This window comes from Arvicanthis niloticus, chromosome 20 (genome assembly GCF_011762505.2).
Source record: "Arvicanthis niloticus isolate mArvNil1 chromosome 20, mArvNil1.pat.X, whole genome shotgun sequence".
NCBI classification, from domain to species: Eukaryota; Metazoa; Chordata; class Mammalia; order Rodentia; family Muridae; genus Arvicanthis; species Arvicanthis niloticus.
Genome location: NC_047677.1, coordinates 44,170,212 through 44,195,829, shown reverse-complemented (window position 1 = coordinate 44,195,829; position 25,618 = coordinate 44,170,212). Strand labels below are relative to the sequence as shown.

Here is a 25,618-nt window from a genome sequence, read left to right as displayed (position 1 = left end):
TAGATCCCGAGTCCCTTTCCGGTTGGTCACATGACTTTCTCCAGCAGGGTTCCGCGGAAACAGAAAGCCAGCTCCGAGTGAGCTTTGCCAAATGGACTCCAGTGAGAGGTGGGACAGAAGGACAATTGAGGCCATTGTCTCAGGTGTTACTGAAGTGATGGGCCTGCAGCCTAAGGTGACTGGACAGGGGGTTGGAAAAGCAGAGGGATGGCTGATTTGAGATAAACAGAAGGCATGCAGGGTTGAGGTGCTGGCCAAGAGGCAGGAGGATGTAGCCAGAAAGGGAATGTTTGAACTGCTGGTACAGGGCATCTCCACGATCTCCTGCTAGACAGCTGGGATGAAATGAGAGTTTCTGCTACTCAGAGACAAAGAACTTCGAGTGTCAGTGTTTCCCGAAGGGGTTTTTGAAGAACATTACCAGGTCACGGGCTCATGTACTAATAATGGCATATGTGTAAATATATGTGTATATGTGTGTATATTTATATGTGTACAAGTATATGTTTATGAATATGCATGTATATGCATATGTGAATACAGGTGTATATATGTGTGTGTACATGGGTACATTTATGTGTACATGTGTATATTTGTGTGTGTACACATGCATATTTATGTGCAAATGTACATGTGTATGTTTAGGTGTATGCATGTGTATGTTTACATGCATGCGCATGTATATATTTATATCTGTATATTTATGTTTGTGCATGCATGTGTATATTTATGTGTGTATGTACATGTGTATGCTTACATGCATGCACGTGTATATATTTATATGTGTATGCACATGTGTATATTTATGTGTGTACATGTGTATATTTGTGTGCATATGTATATTCATGTTTATGTATCTGCACATGTGTGCAATGTGTATGTTTATGTGTATATGTACATGGGAATATGTTATGTACACATGTATGTTTGTAGGAGGCATGAAGGTCCTTGTGTTCATAAAGAAGTGCTAAGGTAGTGTGAAATATTAAACACACGGGGTTGTTCCTTCAAAGGGGAGGGATGCATAACCTGTTAGCCATACAGTAGGCTGGGAGTGGGTAGGATTAATAATCTGATGACCTTTGCACTATCTGTGTGTCGGGTGAGACCTTACCGGATGGATCCTCCCCAGACCTTTTACTCAGTCAATTTTTGAACCCATGCTATGGAACATGTTACATGTACTTTACAAAGTGTCAGTGTCGGCATGTCCGATCTTTTATTTCCTGTGTTCCTCAAGGACATCGATGTGAGCTTTGTCGTGCACACGGGATTGAGTTCATTATCACCAGGAAGGTTTTCACCAGACTTCAAATTCTGCGTTATCGTCTCCACTTAAAACTTCACAAACAATGTACCTTCGAGTATTTACAAAACTATGGAGGCCGTGTCAGTTGGACATGCTCGTGTCTGCCTGTCACCCTTAAAGACTTGACTCCACTCTTCACCTTGCTTTCCCGAGAGCCTGGGCTAAATTCTGTAAGAATCCTAATACCCGAAGCAGAGAGAGTTATGAGTTTATTAAATAAATAAAGCATTAGCTCACAGAAATAATCCCTTAGTTATCCATGATTTACCCTTCCTCCCTACTCACTGCCAACTGGAATCACACAGCAACAAGGTAATGGTACTGGGCAAATTTATGCATGTGGTAACTCTCTGCAACAATCTGTAACTCGCTCACTTACAAAAAAATTATACACTTACTAATGACGGGAAGGACACATCTTAACTTACTGGTGAGAAGCCTACAGAAACCACTGTGCCTCTAAATAATAGGCGGGTTGGTTATTTGGTCCACACTGATGATAATTGGCAGGTAGCGTTGACAGGTTACTGGAGATCTATAGGTAACCACTAGCCTAAAGATCCCCTTTCAAGGGTTTTTAAAGCTACCCCTGGATGTTACCTACAATTACATCTAAAAAACCTACAGAGATCATTCTTAATGCTTTTATGGATGGCTCATTAAAAGGACAATACAATTCTACATCGTCCACAAAAAAAAAAAAAAAAGATTGAATTTACCGCCCCTCCCCCTGCACCCAGTTGCCCAACTCAACAGTCTGAACTCAAGGTAACCGATCAGCTTTTATTGGACGTTTATCAACCACCGGATATTTTAACTGACATTTTAACAATGTTCTGCATATTGTGCTCAAACTGTTTCTCTTTTAGAAACAGGAAGACTTAACCCCAAGCCCACCACTAATGTTACTTTACAATTACTTCTCTCCCTTCAGTGGTCTGTACGACAATGGACTCAATCTTTTTTTCATAACTCATATTCCTGGTGATTCTGATTTGCCAGGTCCCTTACCATCCACTAAAGCTCAAGCCACAAAAAAAAAAAAAAAAAAAAAAAAAAAAAAAAAAAAAAAAAAAAATTGAATGTCAACTTTTTGTTCCTCTTTTACACCACTGCCCTCTAGTGGCAGAATTAGTCCTCGCACGTTAACGTCTAATAATCTCAGAATTTGGATGTTTAAAGTATGTCCAAGTAATGCCTGATACTTTTTCTAATGTGGTTGTTGCGTCTGCTCACAGGTGTAAAACAGCTTTCACTAATCATTTATTATACAAGTTCCCCTTTCTAGGATTTCCATTATAACTAAAAACTAATGATGTTCCTGCCTGCAGAAGCAAATGCTTCAAGGAATTTTGCAAATTATGGAATATTGATCATATTACTGGGATCCCTTACAATCTATAGAATCAAACTATTGTGTAATGACACCATAAAATACTTAAATGTCAACATTAAATATATATACAGTATTTAATAATACATACAGTATTATTATTTATATACTATATAATATATACAGTATTTAATATTATTTATATAGTGTATATAATATGTACAGTATTTATTATTTATATAGTGTATATCATATGAATAGTATTTATTATTAATGTATACAGTATTTAGAAGTATATATATATAGAGTATATACATCTACTTAAAACTCTATATACTATGCCACATTCAACGATGCTAATTTTCACATTTTTCACTCTAAAGGATAATGATTCCTCTGATGGCCCAAACCATTTTGCCCTAAAGAAGGCAGTGCCTGATATACATGTTAAATGAAAAGAGTCAGATATTCTTCTAACACTAGGAAGATGACATGCCTGGGTCTTTCCAGAAAATGAACAAAGTCCCAGATGGCTCCCGATCTGTTGAGTCCAACCAGGACAGCACCCCACAGATCACTGGACACAAGAAGCATCTGAAGGGAGAAGACAAGCCCACCAATAGGAGATGCCCCAAGAGATAGAATAAGCCGGTGACTTGGGGAGACAGCAAGAACACACTGACCCAAAACGATGCTGTTACGGTTGCTGATGGCATTACATGTTAACTCTCAGCTTGTCCATGCAGAATCCAAACGCCTTTTGTCAGGTGTGTGTGGGGGAGGGAGGCTCACCTTTAATAAGAGACTGCATGATGTTGTTTTTGCCCTGCTAAAGATTCTTCTTATTACCAGTCCCAGGAATCACAAGTCCCTGGACTACAGAGAGGTCTCAAAGATGTCCCCACGTGATTAGTAAAACTACTAATTTGACGGCAAAAAATATTAACAGAAATCAACCAAGAGACAGGCAGATTGAGAACCACAGCTTCACAAAAGCTACTGTATGTAGATTACGCCCAATGCAGAGTCTTGGTTGTTAATGATTTCCTGTCTTTAATGTGTCCTATTTATCGCATACAATCAGTGGGCAAATTGAATGATATGCATGAAGAGATAAACAAAATCTCTCAGGTGACCTTTGAATGTTCACCATGGTTAACATAGCTTTTTCCTTTCCATGGCCCTTTGTTTGTTATTCTTATAGCCATGTTATTCCTGCCTATATTCTTTAGATTAGCCACACAGGCAGTGCATTCAACACTGGCCTGTTAACAGCCACAACTTTCTCGTTAAGAACTAAACGTGAGGCATGGGATCCATGCATTCTCAAGCACCAGGAGAACCTGGAATGTTAAATACACAAGGTTGTATCTTCAAAGAAAAGAGGCATCGCCTGTTATCCACCCAGATGGCTGGGGGTACCTGGTGACCTTTGAACTATCTGTGTGGCTAAGACACTGGATCCTCCCCCACACCCTTAACAGAGGCTTGTTTTTCTCCATCTGCAGGACCCACTTTTGGGGGAATGTATCAAATGCACTTTCGTACATGTCTGATCTTGATTTAGATTACTTTGTAGTTTATTATGGGTACAGAGTTGAGTTTCTTATCACCAGAAAAATTTTCACCAAAGTGTGCTGTGCTTAAATACGCCCAAAATAAACCGTTCAGGGTCAGACTCCTGAAGTTTGAACCAACACCACCCATTTAGTCAGGATGAACTGAAGTATCTTCTTGCCTCCTGCAGATAGTCACTGTGCTGGCCACGGTGGTCACAGGGACACCCCCCACAACCACCACCCCTGCACACATATGTGTGTGTGCATGTTTATATTTATGTATATGAACATGTGTCCATGTATGTGTGTGCATGCATTTATGTATGTGTGCACAGGCATCTTTATGTGAACGTGCATGTGGATATGTATGTGAGTGTACCAGTGTGCACACGTATATCTTTATGTGTGTATATATGCATGTGTTTATGTGTGCACTTGTCTATTATGTGTGTACATGTGTATATTTAGGTGTATACATGTGTATATTTATGTGTGTGTCCCTCTGGTAGGTTCTCCTGTAGCACAGGCTAGCCTTGAGATCCCTGTGTAGCACAGAACAGGTAGCACCTCAGACCCTCTCTCTTCTGTCTCCTAAGTCCAGGCAGTACTGGAGACTGAACCCAGGTGAGCATCCTATCAGCTGAGCCACAGCCCCAGAGCAGACAGAAACTTTAAAAGTCCATTTTCTGTATAACATCATAACTAATGAAATACGCCATCAACATTTCTACCAACCCTCAGAACGGTTCTTTCTTCTACCATTCCTGGTTGCGTTTGAGTCCACCTAGCCCCATGGCGGCACCTTTGTGCAAGGGAATTGTGGGAGATTTTGTTCTGGCCTCTCATAGCTGAGTTCACCTAAATGTCTTTACCCTCCGCCTGACATGGTGCACAGATGCTCTCCCGTCACTGGCTTGCCCTCTCACCTCCAGCTGTTCATTTCATACTTTCTCCACTCTGAACCCCGATGGGCACAGAAAGTCTCTGTGAGGGCAGCATTTCCGTGCCCAGTTAGGACTGCACGGAGCTGACGAACTTGGCTGTGACCTCTGACCTCTATTGTTGGGTGCTGTGAAGTCTCCCTTCTGGAGCCGATGTGACACTTTGATGTGGGCCTGTCTTCTCCTGCCAGCTGGGAGCAGCTGGGTAATGGAACACTTTGGGTCCGATGTGGAGAGTCAGATCTGGGTCTGAAATGCATTTTCTGCGTACGAACAAGATGAGACCAACTGATGTGGCCGAAGCTGCTAACCGCTCACCTTTCCAAAAAGATCCCATCTGCTCAGAGCAAGAATAGGCTCTGACATGCAGGTGCCCCCCAGGGAAACAGCCGTGCCGGTGGCTGGAATTAATGAGCAGGCATAAGGGACTGTTCCCCGTGAGTGTTCCTCTGAAGTCACTGCCACTAGCAACAGCACAGGGGACAGAGGGGCCTTTTCTCCAGGCTGCGGCAGTTCAGGCTCCTCTGAGCCTGGCTTAGGACTCAGGCCACTGCAGTAGAGGTCCCAAGCCCTGCCTGCACCACCACGGGATAATGTCCAGGACCCTGAGGCTGGCCCTGCTGGCCTTGGCCTGCACTGTGGACCTGAGCCAGGCCAGTGGCTTTACAGGTGAGGGATCTAAGGGTGAGTCCGGAGAAGGGACTTCTAGGAGGGGGTCTCAAAAGGACAGTGCCTGCTGGGACCCTGGCTGGCCAGCAAGCATCTTTGAGAAAGTCATCTTGTCCTGGCCTGCCACATGGTCTGTACCAATAGCAACAGACTACGGCGGCACACTGAGTAGGCTTTCACAATGAGGGTTTACCCAAAGGAAGTGTGCCTCCAATGTCTGGGGTCCATGGGGTTGAGAAACAGATTTTGAGGCTGGGGTTGGGCCAGGAGCACTACATTTCTGAGTGGTGGATTTCTGAGTGAGGAATGGATGTGCAGAACTAGGTACCCAGCATGAAGGTCTCATTTACAGATTAGGGGAGGGCAGCAGAGTGGTTTACAGATCATGGTGGCTCGGTCTCGCTCTCGGCCACATGTTCTTAAGTACAGAATTACAGAGTAAGGGGTGTAGCGAGGGGGCTGGCCAAGCATGGGGAAGCTCACGGCTCACAAGGGTGTTAAAAAAAAAAAAAAAAAAAACACATTGTGAAGTTAGGGCACAGCTCAGGGTACCCAGCCCTCGTGAGCCCTGGCTTTAATCTCCAGAACCACCAAACCAAATCAACATACCCGACCAGACTGCTGTGTTCCTGATACCCCAGACGTCAAGGAATTGTCGGAGAAATAGTGGAACATCAGGAAGAATGACATTTTAAGAATGACAGGGTTGGGAGATGGAGACGTATAACATATTCCTGGGGCCTGCTCCATCCCAGGTGTGATTATGGGGTCAGCAGGCTCCTGAGGAAGGGAGATATGTATCACTTGTCTTCACCGAGGGGTTGGAACACTCTCGGGAGCAATGGAGGGCCTCATGCCTTAAGTGGGCATTTGTGGAGCAATGTGAGGGTTGGAGGTGGCGTTGATCTGGGAACCACATTCACTCTAGAGCAGTGATTCTTACCTGTGGGTTGTAACCCCCTGGTGGGGGGCGTCAAATAATGCTTTGATAGGGGTCACCTAAGACCATGAGGAAACATAGATACTTACATTATGATTCATAGCAGTGGCAAAGTTATAGTTATGAGGCAGCAACAAAAATAATTTTGTGGTCAGGGGTCACGACCACACGAGGAGCTGTGCTAAAGGGTCACAGTGTTAGGAAGGTGAGAACCACTGGGCCAGAGCAATGAGGTTTTCCACCTCCTGCTGTGAGGGCTCTTGGAAGAGACTTTTGCACAGCAAGTCCTGTAAGGGGGTTTCTACCATAGCTCTGCCTGTCTTCAGGGTTGAAGATGGCACAGTGGCCTCCTCAGTAGAAGATAAAAGGCCAGAAAAGATAATGTTTCACAGGCTTTCCCGGAGATGGAGGGGGTGGTGCGTGTATTGTGGTGTTGTGTTGTGTGTGTGTTGTGTGTGTTGTGGTGTGTGTGTGTTTGTCTGTGTGGTGTGTGTGTTTGGTATGTGCTATGTGTGTGTGGTGTGTGTGTGTATGAATGTGTATGTGCTGTGTGTGTGGTATGTGTGGTGTGTTTGGTGTATGGTATGGTGTGTATGTGTGTGTGTATGAATGTGTATGTGCTGTGTGTGTGGTATGTGTGGTGTGTTTGGTGTATGGTATGGTGTGTATGTGTGTGTCGGTGTGGTATGTGTATGGTATATGGTATGTGGTGTGTGTGTGTGTGTGTGGTATATGTCTATGTGGTGTGTGTGTGTGTGTGTGTGTGCACGCGAGTGCATGAGATGGAGGGAGGAACTGTTGACCTTACAAGGATCAGGTAGAGGCAGGGCTCTCTAGTGCCTGTGCCCTCCATTAACATGGCTGGCATCTCAGCCGAGGCTAAGTTAGAAGAGTCCTCATCAACTCCAGTAGATTCGTTCAGGGTACCCCAGCTCCAGATTGCTCAGCACAGCCAAGCTGCTACTCTCTGCCACCCCTCACCTGGGTCACCCCTGAGATCTTGGTTTCCAGCCACATTCGTGTCCTAAGAGCCTCCATTTCTCTCCAGAATAGTCCGTGTCCACTTTCAATGAGGAGGAGTAATAGGCTTTCCAAAGACCAGGCTGACTCCATGGGAGTGGGGAACTAGGCTATAGCTGCTCCCCTGCCCTTGGAGGTAGCTGCAGAGCCAGGACTCTGAGGCCTAAGGTGGGACTCTGTGTCTGTCTGGGAGGGGGCTGCAGTGCTCCTCCCCCAACAGTGACAGCCGAGATGCCATGCCATCCCCACCTGTGGGCTGCCATAGGCCCAGGGAAGGGCTCTGCAGAGGTGCCTTCATAGTCTAGTGGGTGAAAATGGCCGCTACTCCTAGGATTACTTGTCTCCAAGCTTCCCCAGACACAAATCCTCAAGGTGGGGAAGGGAGCTGCGACATCGGGCTCTGTCTGCAGGCTTCGCCATTTAGGTATCAAGCTGTCTAGCAGCTGGGGGGGGGGCCTTGAGAGGGGACATCCATGGGCCCTGCATGAGAGTTTTAGGACCGCTGAGGTAAAAAAGCTTAAGGAACAGGTAGCTTCTCCCACAGCTCCGAGGACCGGGATCTACTGCCAAGTGTTGGCCTAGTTTTCTCTGGGGCCATGGGGGCTGAGTTCATCCCAAGCCTGTATTTTTGATGGGTTTAGAAATCTTTGGCACCTCTTAGCCTGTAGAAGACCACCCTGATTTTTGCCTTCTCCCTCATATGGTGTTCTCTCTCTCTCTCTCTCTCTCTCTCTCTCTCTCTCTCTCTCTCTCTCTCTCTGTGTGTGTGTGTGTGTGTGTGTGTGTGTATGCACGCACACGCACATATGCATAAGTTCCTGTTCCGGTTTTCTTTTTTTCAAAAAGACAGCAGCAGTCCTACCAGGGTCCACCCAACAAGGCCACCATCCGAGTGCCTGGGCTCTCGAATCCTAGCATCTTTTGGAAGGACACACCTTGACACCTAGCATTTCTGTGACATAAAGTGACAGAGGTTTCGTGGGATGCAGCCCATCATGAAGTGGTATGGGTGAGGGGCTGGAAAGTGTCACGGGTGTGCAAGTCTGAGGAGCCATGCTACTGCCACTGAAGAGGACAGTATCTCAGCCCCAAAGCCAGACTCAGAGAGGGAGACCCAGGGCAAGCCTGAGGGGATGAGCTAAGATGGGCTGGCCTCCTTCATCAAGGACAGTCGTGTCCTCTTACAGTGATGATGATGGTACATAATACATACATACATATATACACATATATGTCCATACATGCACACATATATACATACACATACATAGGTACTTACATGCATGTGTGCATTCATACAGATATATGTATGCATGTATTTACATATGTGCACACATGCATACACATATACATACAAAAATATATACATGCATGCACACCATCCATATATGCATGCATTCATGTATGTACATGTGTGCATACACACATGCATGCATGCATACATATGTACATACACACATACATTAAATGTTTGGTTATCCATCTTCCGTTCTGTGCCAGAAAAAGCTATTGTTGCCATCCACTGGCCCACGGTCCACACTTGTTGGGTGACTCTTGACTGTCTGTGGGCCACAGGATCAGACTCAGGTTTATGGATACTGGTATGTAAGAGAGTCTGCAGCAAGTGGGACCAAGGCAGAGTGACAATGGGGAACATGGTGACCAGATTTTGGACTCCAACTCTATATGCTTGGTTGGGCTAAATTTAATATTGTACTCAAATCCAGCCTGGATGGCTCCTGGCTTTGAACAGGAAGAAGGTTCTTAGAGTACAGATTAATGTCAACGGCTACATGTTTATGCAAATGGAGGGGTGGTTTTGGTTTTTGGAAAGGCAAAGGCCACAGTAGGACTGGAGGGCTGGTTCTAGGGCCCATCTGACAGTAGCGACCTCAGTTAGCTTGCTGTTGCCAAAAGCCAGTGCTCATACATGTCACAGTGATCTGATCTGGTGCTTCCCCACCTTGGCTTGCTAATACATCCCCCACGGTCTTCTTTGTAGAAAATGGCCTCTCGCTGCTGAGCTATCAGCTGTGCAGCTACCCGATGACCCAAAGAGTCCAGAAGCTGCAGGCGGTGCAGACTTCCCACACAGCCTACGTGTACTGTGGAGGATGGATTCCTTGGAAAAAGTGCCCCAAGACCATGTACCGGACCCAATACCTGGCGATGGATGTCCCTGAGTCCAGGAACGTGACCGACTGCTGTGAGGGGTTTGAACAGCTTGGCCTCTACTGTGTTCTGTGTGAGTCAAGGGCGATGGGGTAGGGTCGGGCTGAGCTGCTTTTCCCCTGGAGGGAGGAATTGCAGGGACTGTGTGTGCAAGCCTTCGATGTCTCCCCGGAATCCTAGATCTTTCTAGAACATTGCTCCTCTGTCTTCATTGGACCTTGGGGTTTCTGGGGGTGCTTTAAATGAACCCATCCCCAGATTTCTGATTTCATAGTTCAAGTGAAGTACAAGAGTCACCAGCCCTTTGATTTTTTTTAGTTTTTGTTTCTCTGAGACAGGGTCTCACTTTGTAGCCCTGACTGTCCTAGAATTCAGTATGTAAGACCAGGTTGGACTTGAACTCGTGGAGATCTGTTTCTGCCTCCTGACTGCTGGATTAAAGGAATATACCACTATGTCTGTAGTCATCAGCCTTTTAACATGCTGGAGAGATATCATGGGCTGGTGAGCCTCGGTGGTCCTTATAGCTGACTGTACAGCAAGGGCCTCTGGGATACTCTGCACCATGCAACAGCCTCAGAGCTGGTAGTCAAGAGCACGGATCAAGGTCCAGCATAAAGCATCTGTGGCTTTTATAATGTTGAATGGTTCTAACACAGTGGTGTTTGACACAGTGTCCCAACCTCTCCAACAATAGAGACCACGCTCGCTCTCTTCCCAAGGCTGCTATGGAACCTTTGACTCACCTGGAATCTTAATTTAGTTTCCACTAGAAAGAGACAGAGGGGCTGGGCCTCCTACTTCTTGGTGCAGGTTTGTAGAATGTGCAGGTCGGTTACCTAGGTGATCCATATGGCTGTCCATGTCATAGCTGGAGCTGGGCATGGCTTGGGGCTCAGGACCCAGCTCCTAACTTGGAGCGGGGTGCACCAAGTACGTCTCCCAGCAAAGGCGTGTGGAGGGGAGGTGCTTGCTCATTCTGAGTCAATGTCAGCTTGGAATGGGCTTCTGTCCTGCCTGTCACTCAAAATACACAGGATGTGTGTGTCTGAGGGTACGGAGGGAGGAGTCCGGGGTCATGGAATGTCAGCTTGGGCCACCCTGAGGTGTGAGGGCTGCTCCCCCACAATGCAAGAAGTACAAGTTTGGGTGCTCCACAGGGAATCTCACATGACCCATCTGTATGACCCTGGGCTGGGATACTAGCAGGTTAAGTCTATGTGTGGATCCTCCCAACCCAGGGAGAGGGGATGACCCCTCCCCAGATCAGGGGTTGCGGGCTTCAGAGACTCTAGACAGTGCAAACTTGTGAAAGGCCATCTTGGCTCAAGTGGCTGAAGCCTCAAGTGTGCTCAACCCTCAGTCCCAACCAGTGTGTCGTCATGAGGATGACACTACCCATTGCCCTAGTGTAAGGGTCAGACAGGGTGCTGGTGTGGGCAGTTTAATGGCTGCTTGTTGATCAGGAGGTTAAAGAATGGCTCCATCTCCAGTGGGAACCTATCAGGGCCAGCAGCCATTCCATATCCCCACTGTCTCCCTGCCGGGACACGGAGAGGCCATCTTGCCTGATGCCGATCTTAGACTTCCTGCCCTAACACCCACTTCCTTCCCCCATTCCCTGGTCCCACTCCAAGGCTCATGGGCACCAACTACACCACTCTTGATGCTACCCCAGCTCCATGGCTGGGTGGTGGCTTCCACTAGGTGTCAACGTGAACCTTGTGAAAGGCCTTGGGAACCCTGGCCCTGTGGTTCAGAGAGTGTGGGCTCTGCCAGAGTCTGGCAGTGGATGACTGGCTATGGCCTCATCCACCCATCATTAACCAGTGCCAGCCACACCATCTCCTAGCTGTTGGATAGTTTATGGAGGGCCACACACCTGAATCTCAGGGAGGAGGCTGTCAGAGGAGACTGAGCCTCGACTTCTCCCACCCCCAGCTGTGCCAGCCACAGGAGCCCCCATTTGCCTCACCTGCTACATCAAATAGAAAGTGGCACTGGATCCCTCCATATGACCCCTGTCTCTCCCCCTCTCCCCCTTACCAAACTGTTCCTGTGAGAAATGTCTGCTGGGGGACTTAAGCCCCATTTTTGGTGTGTTACTGCCTTTTATTAGGGAGATCATGGGGGCAGGTTGACCTCTCATTAGAACCCTAGATATAGGGCCCCCAGGCCTGGGCAGGAAGAGAGGTGAAGGTCTGCTCTCAGAGATGGAAGAGGCAGGGGATGGAGCAGCAGGGGCGGGGCAGGTGGGCTGGTGGTTATGGGATGTCTGTTGTCAAGGGAGAGTGGTCCAGTAGGGTTGAACAGGGCATGACCCCTGAGATCTTAGAAGGCCCAGTCAAATCCGGTGATGGGCAGCTAGGAAGCAGCCCAAAGAGAGTAGGGGAGGGAAGGATGCTGGCATTGTGTATGGTCTTCTAAGAGGTCTTCCTGGGTCATTGCAGACAGGAGGTTCCTGGGTCTGCCTCCGGGACACAGTGTGGGACAGACCAGTGACCTGGCAGGCAGTGCAACTGTGGTCAGACTGGGAGTAGGTCCTGAGCTGTGCAATCGCACTGTAAGTGGGACAGTCTGGTAGGTCACCACAAAGGCAGGAAGACAGGAATAGAAGCTTGACATTGTATTCAGATTGTATTCACATTGCATTCAGATTGTATTCACATTGTATTTAGAAAGTCTGTGGTCTGGCAAGGAGGGTAGTTACAACCCCAAGAACCCGCCTCCCTCTAATCTCTAGCCAGCAAGCTCTATAGGGATGGATGAAAGGCACTAATCCAGAACCCAGACTTGGTCTCTGGCTGAGAGGTCAGCCTTGCCCCTGAGATGCAGGTGTCCATCCGTGCCTCCCTCTTTGTCAGCCCTGGAATTCCTCCTTCGTCTGTGGACATTCAGGCCGCCACTCTTCTTTATTCAAGTGACTTCAGAGGTTGGGGATTTAGCTCAGTGGCAGAGTGCTTGTCTAGCAAGTACAAGGCCCTGGGTTCAGACCTCAACACCAGAGGAAAAAAAAAGACAAAATTATTTATGCATGTGTGTGTGTGTGTGTGTGTGTGTGTGTACGTGCGTGCGTTTTGTGTGTGTGTGTGTGTGTGTGTGTGTGTGTGTACGTGCGTGCGTGTGCATGACATGTATATGTGCATGCATGTGCGTGCATGTATGTGTGTGCATGGGTGTATGTATATGTGAACATGTGCCTGTGTATGTGTGTGCATGCATGCATGTGTGTGTGTACGTGCATGTGTGTGAGTGTGAGTGTGTGTGTGTGTGTGTGTGTGTGTGTGTGTATATATATGTAGGTTAGAGGACAATTTACAGGAGGCAGTTCTCTCTTTCTACCATGTGGGTTTTAGGGATCAACTCAGGTTTATGTTTTGCATCAAGTCACTAATCGGTCTTACCAGCTCACCGGGCACTTCTTAGTAAGAGTCAGGTTAGCTCCTGCTGCCAGCACCAACCTTGTATGTATCTAAGGACATCTAGATTCTGGATGGGGTGAGGGTTAACTCAGAACAAGCAAGCCATTAAGAATGTGTTATGCTGAGTTATTAATAATGTTAATATTCAAAATACTTCTACAATTAAAAAAAGAAAGAATGCCTGGTCTTCCCTTTTGCTTCACATCAAAGAATCAAATTTTTCAGTTCAGACAATACAGCTTGCTGTAAGGGAGTCTGAAATCTGAGACTAGTAGTCCCAGTGAGGGAAACAGGGGAGGCATTTCAGGACACAGAGGACATCAGTGGTGACAGAAACAGAGGCTCCTCTGTCACTCTCGGAAGCTTGAAGAGTTCTCTTTCCACTTAGAGACCTCCATTCAGGAGAAACCGGGAGTTGTGGCGTCGTTGCAGGTTCCAACATTACAGAGTTGGCAACAGGTTAGAGACCACCTTGTCCCCAGGAAACATGGCTTATTGGTTGGTCATCTTTGAGATGTCTGTAGAAAAAGACTTGCTGGCTGAATTGAGTGGTTTGGGCCTCATCAATGGGGGCTGAGGTCTCTTGTCTTAATCAGAGGACAGATGAAACTGGTGCCTGAGGAAGAGCCTCCTACCTTCCCAAGATTTCTGTCCACAGGCCCATAGCTTCTCTGTCTTTTTATCCTGACACTGGAGTTCTCCTTAGGGAGGTCTCTGCTGATGTTAAGGCTTGGTGTCTGATGTGCCCTGTGGGGCCACTGTAATGTCCCCTACCCTGACTTTGAGAACTGATTACTTAAGTGTCTCCAGCTCTACATTGAGGGACATCCCCTTGGTGCCTTGGTGCAGCGTTGACACCACAGGTGTAGGCAGACAACTTCCCTGTGCTGTTGATTTGAGGTGAATTTTACAGTTACTCATTCAAAGACACTTCACTGCTGGTTTAACTGCTCCAGCCCAAGGCCCGAGTGTGTACGGAACAAGGCCGGGTCCCATCTGGGTCCACAGGTTTCTCAGAGGAGCAAACACAGGATCAAAGACGCACTCACCTCTGCCTAAGTGGGGGCAATCTTTATCTCTCAGGCCTGCTGTCTGAGTCCCGGTGTCTCTCCCCAAGCCAGTGGTCCAACCCCAGATGGTGCTTTTCTTCCTCCTCCCGTTCAGTAAGCAGCCATCCAAACCAGAGAAATGATGCCTAGGGCATACTTGCTGTGACTTCCAATGACATCACCTTTTTCCAACCTCAAGAATCTCACGTTTGGAATACAATGCTAAGTCATCTATTCACTTATTCAAACTTATAATATACAGTTATAAACATGAACTCAACAGGTACAGATTTTAGGAGCAAAGCAAAGTCCAGAGGACAAGTACTGCAAAGTCTGCCCCTCAAAAGTCACCTCTGGTGATGTTTCCCATCATGCCCTAGGGCCATCACTGCACAAGAGTCTGCTCACCTTGCTGGAACTTTCTGTTGAATTTTTTTAAATCAGTTAGCAATTCCCCAGAACGTCTTCTGTGTCAATAAATATTACCATAGCCGTTGATTGAGTGGCCTATGAGAATTGTCACATATGAATATATAATTGCCCAATCAGCCATCAGCTGTCTCTAATGTTTAGTTATCAATAATGCCGCACAGCATGCAATGGACATTACCTGTTGGATCTGTCCTCAGAGAAGATTCCAGCAGGTGGACCCATGTTTGCAGCAGCTCTGGGTCTGCACAGCCCTTCTCCCCTGCCAGCAATCTGGCAAACTCCTACTCCTTATACAAACCCAAGACCTGCTGGTCCAGGTCACCTCAAACCTCTCATCTCCATGCAAATGTCCAGGGGTGTCCTGTGCTGACCAGGCTGAGAAGCAGAGGGAGGAGAATCCCAGAAGGATTGTGCCCACCAGCCAGTAATTCCTTAGCCCTGGGCAGCCTTGGAGGCTGTGGTCCAAATAGGAATCTCTGGGGCTGTCTGGCCGATCTGGGATTCCCTGGGCTGCCAAGCATTGAGTCGAGCTGTTTCATTGTTTGCCCTGAGTTGAGAAAAGAGAGATTTTTGACTTTCTACCAAGTTAGCTAGCTATTCCTTTAAGACACAGTGTTAGTCACCAGCCTCGCAAAGGGGGAAGGGGAATTCCTAGAGGCATACAAGGTTAAGATGAGGAACCTGGGTTCCAGAGCGCTGCTGCTGCTAGGCAACCATTGTTAGAGCCCTGTTCTTTTCTGGTGTGCAGTGTGTATGCGTGTGTGCACGTGTGTGCGTGAGAGCGTGTGTGTGTGTGTGTGTGTGTGTGTGTGTGTGTGTGTGTGTGCGTGTACAGGGGACAATCTCAGGTATCATCCCTGGATACCATCTCCCTCTTTTGAGGCATGGTCTCTCACTGCCTGGAGCTCTCTCCAATCCTGGGATCCAGTTTCCTGGGACTCCCAAGTGCTGGGATGACCAGTATGTGTGTAGCATTAATGCAAGGCTGAGTTTCTGGGACTTGAGTTCAGGTCACGGCACTTGTGTGACTAGCATATTAGACACCTCTCTGGCCCGGAGCTGGTTTTTATGAGGTTTTTCTGTATCTCGGTAAATCTCCAGGTTAGACTCGTCTTAGTTCTACAGAAAATGTGCCTAGATCCTGCAGATTGGTTTCCTCCCCTGTGAGCATCTTACGTCAGTACGACCTGCTTTACAGACTAGGGACCTCGAGCAGAGCTGATATCAAACCTCACGCTGTCATTTGGCCTTCCTGTTGTCTCAGGACCCCTAACCCACCTCCTGCCTGCATGGCCCATGGCCTTTGTTATTCACACCATCAGATGAGTATCTGTCTTGCTCTTGACAGAAAGACTGCACAGGGATCTCCCCCACCCCCCGCTCCTTCCTTGGCCTTCAGCTTGACCCAGCTCAATCGTTTCTCTCAGACATGGACACATTGTATAGGCGCCTAGATATCAAGGCAATGAAGGACCAAGCCCATAGCTCGGAAATGATAATGTTACTATTCGTGACGGTTAACCAGGTATTTCTAAGTAGCAAGATGCCAGGCTCGGCTTCCTAGGGCCCGTGTCACCTTGTATGTTACATTTGCTTCGGTTGAGTGGCTATCCTTGGGACTTGTTCCCAACAGAAGTGAGGCCACAGTTCTCTTCATTAGCTACAGAAAGTTCCAGAGACCCTGAGAGACCCAAGAGGATTATCTCTGAGACTGTAGCATCTCTGGGTTGCCTCTCCACCCCTCCGGGGCCCTGGCTAACTTTCCTATGGCCTCATGGGATACTGTCTTTGTTATTTCTCTATTGCTTTCATCAGACACTATGACTAAGAAAATGTATTAAAAAAAAAAAAAGCATTCATTTGGAGCACACTGTTTCAAACGGTTAGCATCCACGACCATCATGAACATCGATCGTAATGGGAAGCGTGGCAGTGGGCAGGCAGGCGTGGTGCAGTAGCTGAGATCTTACATCTTGATCGACAAGCACACTCTGCAATACACCTTCTTCAACAAGGCCACACCTCCTAATCCCTCCCTGTCATGGTTTGAATACTCTTGGCCCAGGGAGTGGCACTAGTAGGAGGTGTGGCCTTGTTGGTGTAGGTGTGTCACTGTGGGTGTGGGCTTAAGACCCTCATCCTAGCTGCCTGGAAGCCAGTCTTCTCCTAGCAGCCTTCGGATGAAGATGTAGAACTCTCAGCTCCTCCTGCACCATGCCTGCCTGGATGCTGCCCACATTGATGATAATGGACTGACCCTCTGAACCTGTAAGCCAGCCCCAGTGAAATCTTGTCCTTTATAAGACTTTCCTTGGTCATGGTGACTGTTTACAGTGGTAAAACCCTCACTAAGACACCTCCCAAGCAGTTTCACCAACTGGGGCCCAAATATTCAAATATCTGAACCTATATGGGGGCCATTCTCACTCAGACCACCACAGACATCTTCAGAACATAACTATTGGTTGGCATTGTCTGACACTTGAAGGTCTTGGAACAGCACTTCTGAACACTTCATGGAGTGTTGGTAGATACATGAACAAGAAAGCAAAACAGCCAAGTGAAGGGGGCAAATGTTGAGGTCATGGCATTGACTCCAGCTGGGAGACTCCAGCAGCTCCAGGGACCCAGGGAGCACAAGAGAAGGGAGTACGGAGATCGTCAAAGTGTCTGAAGGTGCCAAAAGTGTCTCCATCACCACACAATCCCAAGCATACTGGCCTGTCCCACAGTAATGGCCTCTGTGGGATTCCTTCTGTTTGCACTCCACCCTGGTGGTACACCAGCTCCATGTGGTCCTTGGCCAACGGGCCCTACCTCAGAGCTGAGGACTGCAGGACCCTTATGAGCTTCCCTTGACCCAGGTGCAATCTCGTTCAAAGGGCAACTTTCTATAGAGAGCTCAGTAAACATATGTGTGTGTGTGCATGCGTATGCATGTGTGTGCATGTTTGCATGTGTGTGTGTGCATGCGTATGCATGTGTGTGCATGTGTGCATGTGTGCATGTGTGTGTGCATGTGTATGCATGTGTGTGCATGTGTGTGTGCATGCGTATGCATGTGTGTGCATGTTTGCATGTGTGTGTGCATGCATATGCATGCGAGTGCATATGCATGTGTGTATATGTGTGTGTGCATGCATATGCATGTGTGTGCATGTGTGCATGTGTGTGTGTGTGTGTGTGTGTGTGTGTGTGTGTGTGTAAGTACTGGTACTAGGAGAGGATGGAAGGTCCTTGTAACGGGACTCCTTGGATTTGGAGGAAGAGAAAGCACTTGGGTTCTCCCTTGAACCTGCCTTAATAGAAAAGAAACCCAGTGATATCCGAGCCAGCATAAGCAAGCTTCTAAAAATTCCAGGGTCTCTGTCGTGATGCAGAAGACCCAGACCAGGACATGTGGAATTTCTGAAGCTGAAGGTAGCATCAACTATGAATGGGTACAGCCTTCAGTTCAGTTAGGATTGCTGCCTTTTTATGTGGCTGTCGTTGCTTTAAAAAAGCAGGTTTATTTATTTCACTTCTGGGTATGTGTGTCTGATTTTGCCACATGTGTGGAGCAACTATGGAAGCCAGGAGAGCTGGAGTTATGGGTGATTGTGAGCCTCCATGTGGATGCTAGAAACTGAACCTTGGTCCTCTGCAAAAACAACAAGCGTTCTGAACCGTGCAAGCACCTCTCCAGCCCCCGTGATTGTGTTTGAGACAGGATCCCGTGTATCCCAGGGTGGCTTCGAACTTGCTACATAACTGAGGATGACCTTGAACTCTGATCCCTCTGAGCACTGGGATTCCAGGCACACGGCACCACACACGCACACCGTGTCTTAATAGGTGCTGGGGGCTGAGCCCAGGTCTTCCTGTTGGCAAGCACAGTGCCAGCTGAACCTATGTTTAATGCTAATGTGTTAACTTGTCTCCTTTCACCAGCCCTGAACCGGTCCGGGGAGTTTGCATCAAGACCAGGGATGTGCCCAATAGTTGAGCCAGAGTCATTTAGCCCATCTTGCAGCTTGGACACAGACTGCTCTGGACTTCAGAAGTGCTGCTCCTGGCCAGGGGTCCGCCGCTGTGTGTCCCCAACACCCACAGGTAGGGGTGCAAAGAGGAGGGTCTCAGGAAGACATTGGTCTGGGGGAGGTGGCAGCCACAGTTGCCTGGGGAGCTTGGAGCTGAGAGTAGGGCAGACGGGGGTCTGCCAGTCCCCACAAGTGGTCCCTAGAGCCTGGAGAGAGTTAAATGTGAGGGAAGAAAGCAGTGGTGGGCAGAGCCATGGTCGCATGTCAGGCAAGGCAAGGCAAGGCTTGGCATAGTAGGTGGGCTTGTTGGAGCTGTATCCCCTGAGGAAACACAGGCCTGCACATATCTCATGGCCCAGAGCAGCTGCTGGTGGTCTGACATGTGTGCCTACTCTTTCAGAAAGTTCTTTCTGCCTAGGGGGCTGTACTATGAGCAGAGCTGGACCTATGCTCATAACTAAAGAAATACAGAAAACTAATGTGTGTGTGTATGTGTGTATGTGTGTATGCATATATACCACATGTACTATATTGTCTTATTAGCATATAGCCATAAAATTACCACATATTTCAAGGAGTAATATATTACAATTCTATATGCCAGTTATACTCCTGAACTGATGCTAGCCTTTGTATTTAAAGGATCTGTATTCTGAGTTATTTGAAACATTTGAAAAATGTTTTGTTGCTGATGTGTTCTATACAGGAAGACCTGTGGTGGGCACATTATGTTGGACTTGTAATAATTGTTTTTTACAAAAATCACTACTGGGGGGCTAGAGAGATGGCTCAGCGGTTAAGAGCACCAACTGCTCTTCCAGAGGTCCTGAGTTCAATTTTCAGCAACCACATGGTGGCTCACAACCATCTGTAATGGGATCCGATGCCCTCTTCTGGTGTGTCTGAAGACAGCTACAGTGTGCTCATATACATCAAATAAATAAATCTTTTTAAAAAATAAAAAATCACTACTCCCTAAACAATCCATATTCAAAAACTGACAGGCATTTGTATTGCACTCAGCACCATCTAGAGATGTTTAGAGCATCTGGGAGTTTGCTGTCCACTTTAAGTATTTTTATGTTATTTATTTATATTTTTATAAATGTATGAGTGTTTTGCCTGCACGTATGGTACCCACAAAGGCTGGAAGAAGGCATGAGTTTTCCTGGGACTGGACTTATAGATGGTTAGAAGCAACTGTGAGGGTGCTGGAAATTTAGCTCAGGTCCTCTGGAAGACTAGCCAGAACTCATCCACTGAACCATCTCTCCAGCCCAACTTGTTCAGTTTAAGTGGGGGACTTGGACATCTGCAGACTCTGGTGACCCCTAGGAGTCTTGGAACCCATGTTTACTGAGAGTAATTGAATAGACTGGATATATGATTGTTACATGTGCTACGAGTGACAGCATGCATGTCTAGAATGCAGTCCTTTATGACATTCTAATGTCAGGCACTTACACTATTCACCTAGACAGCAGGTGATACCTAATATAAACAGTATTACAAAGACTATCACCGGGCAGTGGCGCACGCCTTTAATCCCAGCCCTTGGGAGGCAGAGGCAGGAGGATTTCTGAGTTCGAGGCCAGCCTGGTCTACAGAGTGAGTTACAGGACAGCCAGGGCTACTCAGAGAAACCCTGTCTCGAAAAACCAAAAAAAAAAAAAAAAAAAAAAAAAAAAAAGACTATCACACACGCTACTATTTGCAGTCAGTGTAAGGAAGCAACGGTGGATTGCACTGATTTTATGTTACATTGTAACAAAGGCCATTTTTATGTTATATTGTAACAAAAGCCATTTTATGTTACATTGTAACAAAGGCTGTAGGCTGAACTATGTCCCAAGGGTCTCTCTTCAAGCAAGGTCTTTGATCTTCACAGGTGGGAGCCAGTGGTCTTTTCAGCAACCTGGAGAGAGGGAAGTGAGGGCAGACAGCAGGAAACTCCCTGAAGGCATTTTAAGTAGAAAGGTGGTCTCCTGCCTTCCAGGCCTCCTGACCACCTGCAGCCTGTGATGGCTGTGCTCTGTCCCCGGGATTGTAACTCACTGGCATCTGGCCTGCAGGTGCAGAGAGGAACACTGTGGGCTGGTACAACCTGACTGTGCTGGTGAAGATGGGCTTTGAGGACCTGCAGCGAGAAGATCCTGGGCTCCGGAACCACACGCGTCTGCTCTACTCTTTGGTGAGCGATGGTTACAAATGTCATGTTTCTGTCCCCGGGCAGATAGAAAAGTGTGACACCCCCCAAATGTCTCGAGTGACTGACCCTGAGACAAACTTGAATTCTTAACAAAAGTAAATCAGCCTCACCTGTAACCCTAACCCATGGAGCATGCAAACAGGAAGATCAGGAGTTCGAGGCCATTCTCAGTTTCATGGCAAGTTCAGGGTCAGCCTGGGCTACTTGAGACTGTCTCAAAAACAAAACAAAACAAAAACCAGAGAGAAATACTAGAATAGTTGTGATCACAGCGTAATTTCGTGAGTTCTGACGTATGTGCCTGAAACCACACCTGGTGTGTGGGATGGGGCAGCCTCCTCGAAATGCTCAGTTGAATAGATAAAAAGATGTCCTTATTGGTATGGCCTTAGCCCCTCAGTCCCCAACCGTGAAGTCCCCATTCTCAAAACATGTCTCCAGGCAGTGCCTAATACCCCCTGAGGTCAAAGCCACCCTGGTAGAGACATGTGGCATGGCAGCCACAGTTCAGATATGTCATAGCTATTTCTAGTCAGGATATCTCTCTATGGCAGCATTGCCCAGACTTGGGGATCCTAGGATAGCAGGGCATCCCCTGCACCCCGTTCCCCACCCTCCAATATGCCTTTAAACAGCAGCCTGCTCTTACAACCAACTGTGGATAGACTGTACACGAGGAGGCAGTACACGAGGAGAGCCCAGTGGGGTTTGCCGCCCTGCTGCTAGCTTACCACAGCGTAATGAGCCCAGCAAGGGGTGACAATTTCCATTCTGCATCCCTAGTCCTCACAGATAATGCCACATGGGTGCAAACCTGAGAATCAGATCCCTCCTCAGTCACTACACCTATCAGGACCAGGTACCCTAAACCAGCCAGGGCACGCTTACCCTGTCCTTGTCACTGTGAAGTGATGCTGCTGCCCTAGGGGTCTTTTGCAATCCCATCTCCGCCAAGAAGCTCTGTGATGCGCACGATCCTTGTTTGTCATTGGTTTGTTGCGGGCCTACCCATGGGGCTAATAAGAGCAAAACTCTGTAGCCAGGCCACCAGGGTACAAACCCCAGCCTGGCACCTGCTGCGTGACCTTGGATAAATTGTATTACCTCTCTGTGCCTCAGATATTCATCCATTCAATGCCAAGGATCATAATTCCACGTGAAACTGCAGCTGTGGCTTAAACAGCATCTGGGGCTGATATCTGGAACGGTATCTGACCAACTAGAGGAAGAAAGGTTAATTTGGGCTGACAGGGTGCAGTCCATGGAATGGTACCAGGGTGGATCTTCCCACCTCAAGTAGCTTAACCAAGAGATTCCCTCACAGACACTCAGACACTTGACTCTTCCGTGATCAAGTCGACAGTAGTAACCGTCACAGCCTGTGAGATGTTTGCAGCAATTCCTGACACACTAGGCCCTGAGACCTGTCACTTGAACCCTCTATTTCTGTAACACTGCAGTTGCCTCCCTCCTGAGGGAGCTAGCTTGCCCAGGCAGGCTCCTGGCTGTAGCAGCTGCTGGCTCCCGGGCTCCTCAGACTAAAGGGTTCCAGTGGGGGATGGGTGGATCTTGGCTTACCTCCTGAGTTAGTTACACTGTGTCTCCTGGGAAGGGTTCCAGGTCTCTGGCCCCACAGAGTCATGTCTGTTTACAAACCTGCTTTGGAGACACTGGTCAGGGTGTGCAGTGCCAACATGCCTGGTGTCCCTGGGGCTGGGATGCTGAGATGCAGGCTAACCTGGAAGCATCCACTGTCTAAAATAAAATCATCAGATAGGCAACAGGAGGCCTCACCTTACCTTCAAATTCCCAGCCTTTATTATTCGATGTAAGAGGCTAGGTTTTTGTAGGGGTGGGGGCTCAGGTCCCGAGGCCACAGTTCTGCAGGCAACCTGGGGCTGCCCCAGCAAAGCGGCACTGATAAGAAACGGCTTGACAGAAAGCGTTCTCTCTGGCTCCATGGGCTGGAAAATTTTGTCATCAGGGTATAAGCAGTGATGGTCCCTCTGGAGGCTGAGAGTCCGAAAGAGTCCAAAGCTCTTCCTCTTGGCTCGCATGGCCATCTGTCCCCTAGGCCTCTTCACATTGTCCTTACTCTGAGCATGTCCAGCTGTGTATCTACATTTTGGCTTATGATGGATGGAGATGGAATCTCGCTAAGTCGCTCAGGCTGGGTCTCAGACTCCTGGGCTTGAGTGAACTTTCTGCTTTAGCCCCTCAAGTGGTCAGGATACAGGCATATGCCGCTGTACCCAGCTCAAATTTCCCCTTTTAATAATGACGACATCAAGGTTCACCCTCTGCTTATCCAGGCACACCTATGTCCAACTGAGGCCATACCTGGTGCTGGAGGTCAGGGCTTCACATCTGAGTTTGCATGGGGCTGGGTCTACTGACAGAGGCTGAGGCCACACTGGTTTTCTGGGAAGGTCACAGATGTAAAAGATACTGTAGCAGCCCTCCTCCTCCTCCTCCTGTTCTCCCTCCTCTTTCTCTTTTCCCTCCTCCTCTTCTTCTCCCTCCTCCCCTTCCTCCTCCTCTTCTCTCTCCTCCTCCTGCTCTCCCTCATCTTCCTGTCCTTCCTCCTCCCTTTCCTTCTTCTCCCCTTCTTCCTCTTCTTCTCCTTCCTCCTCCTGCTCTCCCTCCTCCTCCTGCTCTCCCTCCTCCCCCTGCTCTCCCTCCTCCCCCTGCTCTCCCTCCTCCTGCTCTCCCTCCTCCTCCTGCTCTCCCTCCTCCTCCTGCTCTCCCTCCTCCTCCTGCTCTCCCTCCTCCTCCTGCTCTCCCTCCTCCTCCTGCTCTCCCTCCTCCCCCTGCTCTCCCTCTTCTTTCTACTCCTCTTCTTCCTCCTGCTCTTCTTCCTCATCATCGTCATCTCCTTTAAACAATCTCATGTAGCCCAGGCTAGCCCTGAACTCACTAGGCCATCAAAGATGACCTTGAACTTGATTCTCCTGGCTCCACCTTCCAAGTGCTAGGATTACGGGTGTACTCCACCATGCCCAGTGAATGTAGCGCTGAGGATCAAACCTGGGGTCTCACGAATGCTAGGCAAACACTACACCAACTGAGCACAGCCCAGTCCCATCAGTCCCATTACATTTCCTTACTGTTGGGTAGACAAGTGTGTGTGTGTGTGTGTGTGTGTGTGTGTGTGTGTGTGTGTGTAATTTGTTTCAGCACCTCTTGCCTCTGGCTCCTTCCCCCTGCACAGGATGTCCTACCATTGATCCTCTGGTTCTGCTTCTCAGGTCACTAGTGCCTTACAGCCCCTGAACCCAGCTGTACACTACCTGACCTCCACTGGTGGCAGGGACACATTCACCACGGTGTCATGGCTGCTGCTGGGCTTTCCACGGCTCATGACTGTAGCCAACGTCTCTGCCATGTTGGACGACATGGTGAATCGGGTCTATGAGATGATCAGCATCCAGGTGCAAGGTGAGCCTGCCCTCTGGGGACACTGCCAAGCTGACTCTGAGGCTAGCGCTGGTCCTGTTAAAACAGTCTAAGCCCTGACGTGCTAGATGGCTGGTTCAGGTGTATTGCTCTACAGAACACAGGTGTGGCTTGGCTCGTCGTCGTCTCCTCATTCTGCCCCAAACCAAGTTTAAACTCAAATTCCCATGTGCAGATTTGAGGAACTGTTTTTGCTCCGTCAGCACCTGCTCCCAGTGCACACTACACACACAGACACACACACTGACACACACTCACAAACATACACACACTCACACATTGACATACATTCACACATATAAACACACATACATGCACACACTGACACACTTGCACCACACATCACACACATTCACACACATACACACACTCACACACATTCACACACACATATACACACTCACACACATTCACACACACATATACACACATACATGCACACACTGACACACTCATACCACACACCAACACATACATACACACACTCACACATGTTGACACACACATACATACACTCACACACATTCACACACATATACATACATACATGCACACACTGACACACTCACACACATACATGCACACACATATTGACACACTTATACACACACACTGACATACATTCATACACACACTGACACACACATACACGACATACATTCATACACACACACACACACAGAGTTTCCTCTACTCCCTTATTTTTTCTCTAGCATGCCCATCACCTATCCGTGGAATGCTAAACTGAAAACTACAGATTATGGAAAAATGCAGACTCTTGATGAAAGAAATTATAACACCTATGGCTTTAAAGAAATCTATGTCAGGTTTTGGCAATTTTTTTAAATTTCAGTCCCTTAGGTCTCGTGCTGGCATGTAACAGCCACTGGTATGTGAGCAAAGGCCTGGGGACTGATAACTTCTTCCTGGTGAAGCTGGGGAGAGGCATAGCTAGGCTCCTGGGCAGCCCTGTCTCTGGTGTCAGTCATGCTAAGGGTGGAGCCCATGACCAAAGCATTCATCTTGTCCTTCTGCAAATGTCCCTCAACCACAGGTCACAGACCCATTTCTGGAGACCGGTGAGCATC

At 47.9% G+C, this 25,618-nt stretch overlaps 1 protein-coding gene across 3 annotated transcripts in view; it reads left to right on the top strand.

Annotated features, from left to right (window-relative positions):
• Positions 1 to 5,606: 5,606 nt before the first annotated feature.
• The window catches only part of Umodl1 (uromodulin like 1), a 60,400-nt gene continuing 40,388 nt past the window's right edge, over positions 5,607 to 25,618 (top strand). For all 3 annotated transcript variants that reach the window (XM_076917141.1, XM_034524498.2, XM_076917140.1), the window contains exons 1-5: positions 5,607 to 5,811; positions 9,774 to 10,016; positions 18,777 to 18,938; positions 20,938 to 21,056; positions 24,323 to 24,512. In XM_076917141.1, the coding sequence (XP_076773256.1) occupies positions 5,736 to 5,811; positions 9,774 to 10,016; positions 18,777 to 18,938; positions 20,938 to 21,056; positions 24,323 to 24,512 (790 nt within the window). In that variant the 5' untranslated portion in view covers positions 5,607 to 5,735. The remainder of the gene's footprint in view (positions 5,812 to 9,773; positions 10,017 to 18,776; positions 18,939 to 20,937; positions 21,057 to 24,322; positions 24,513 to 25,618) is intronic.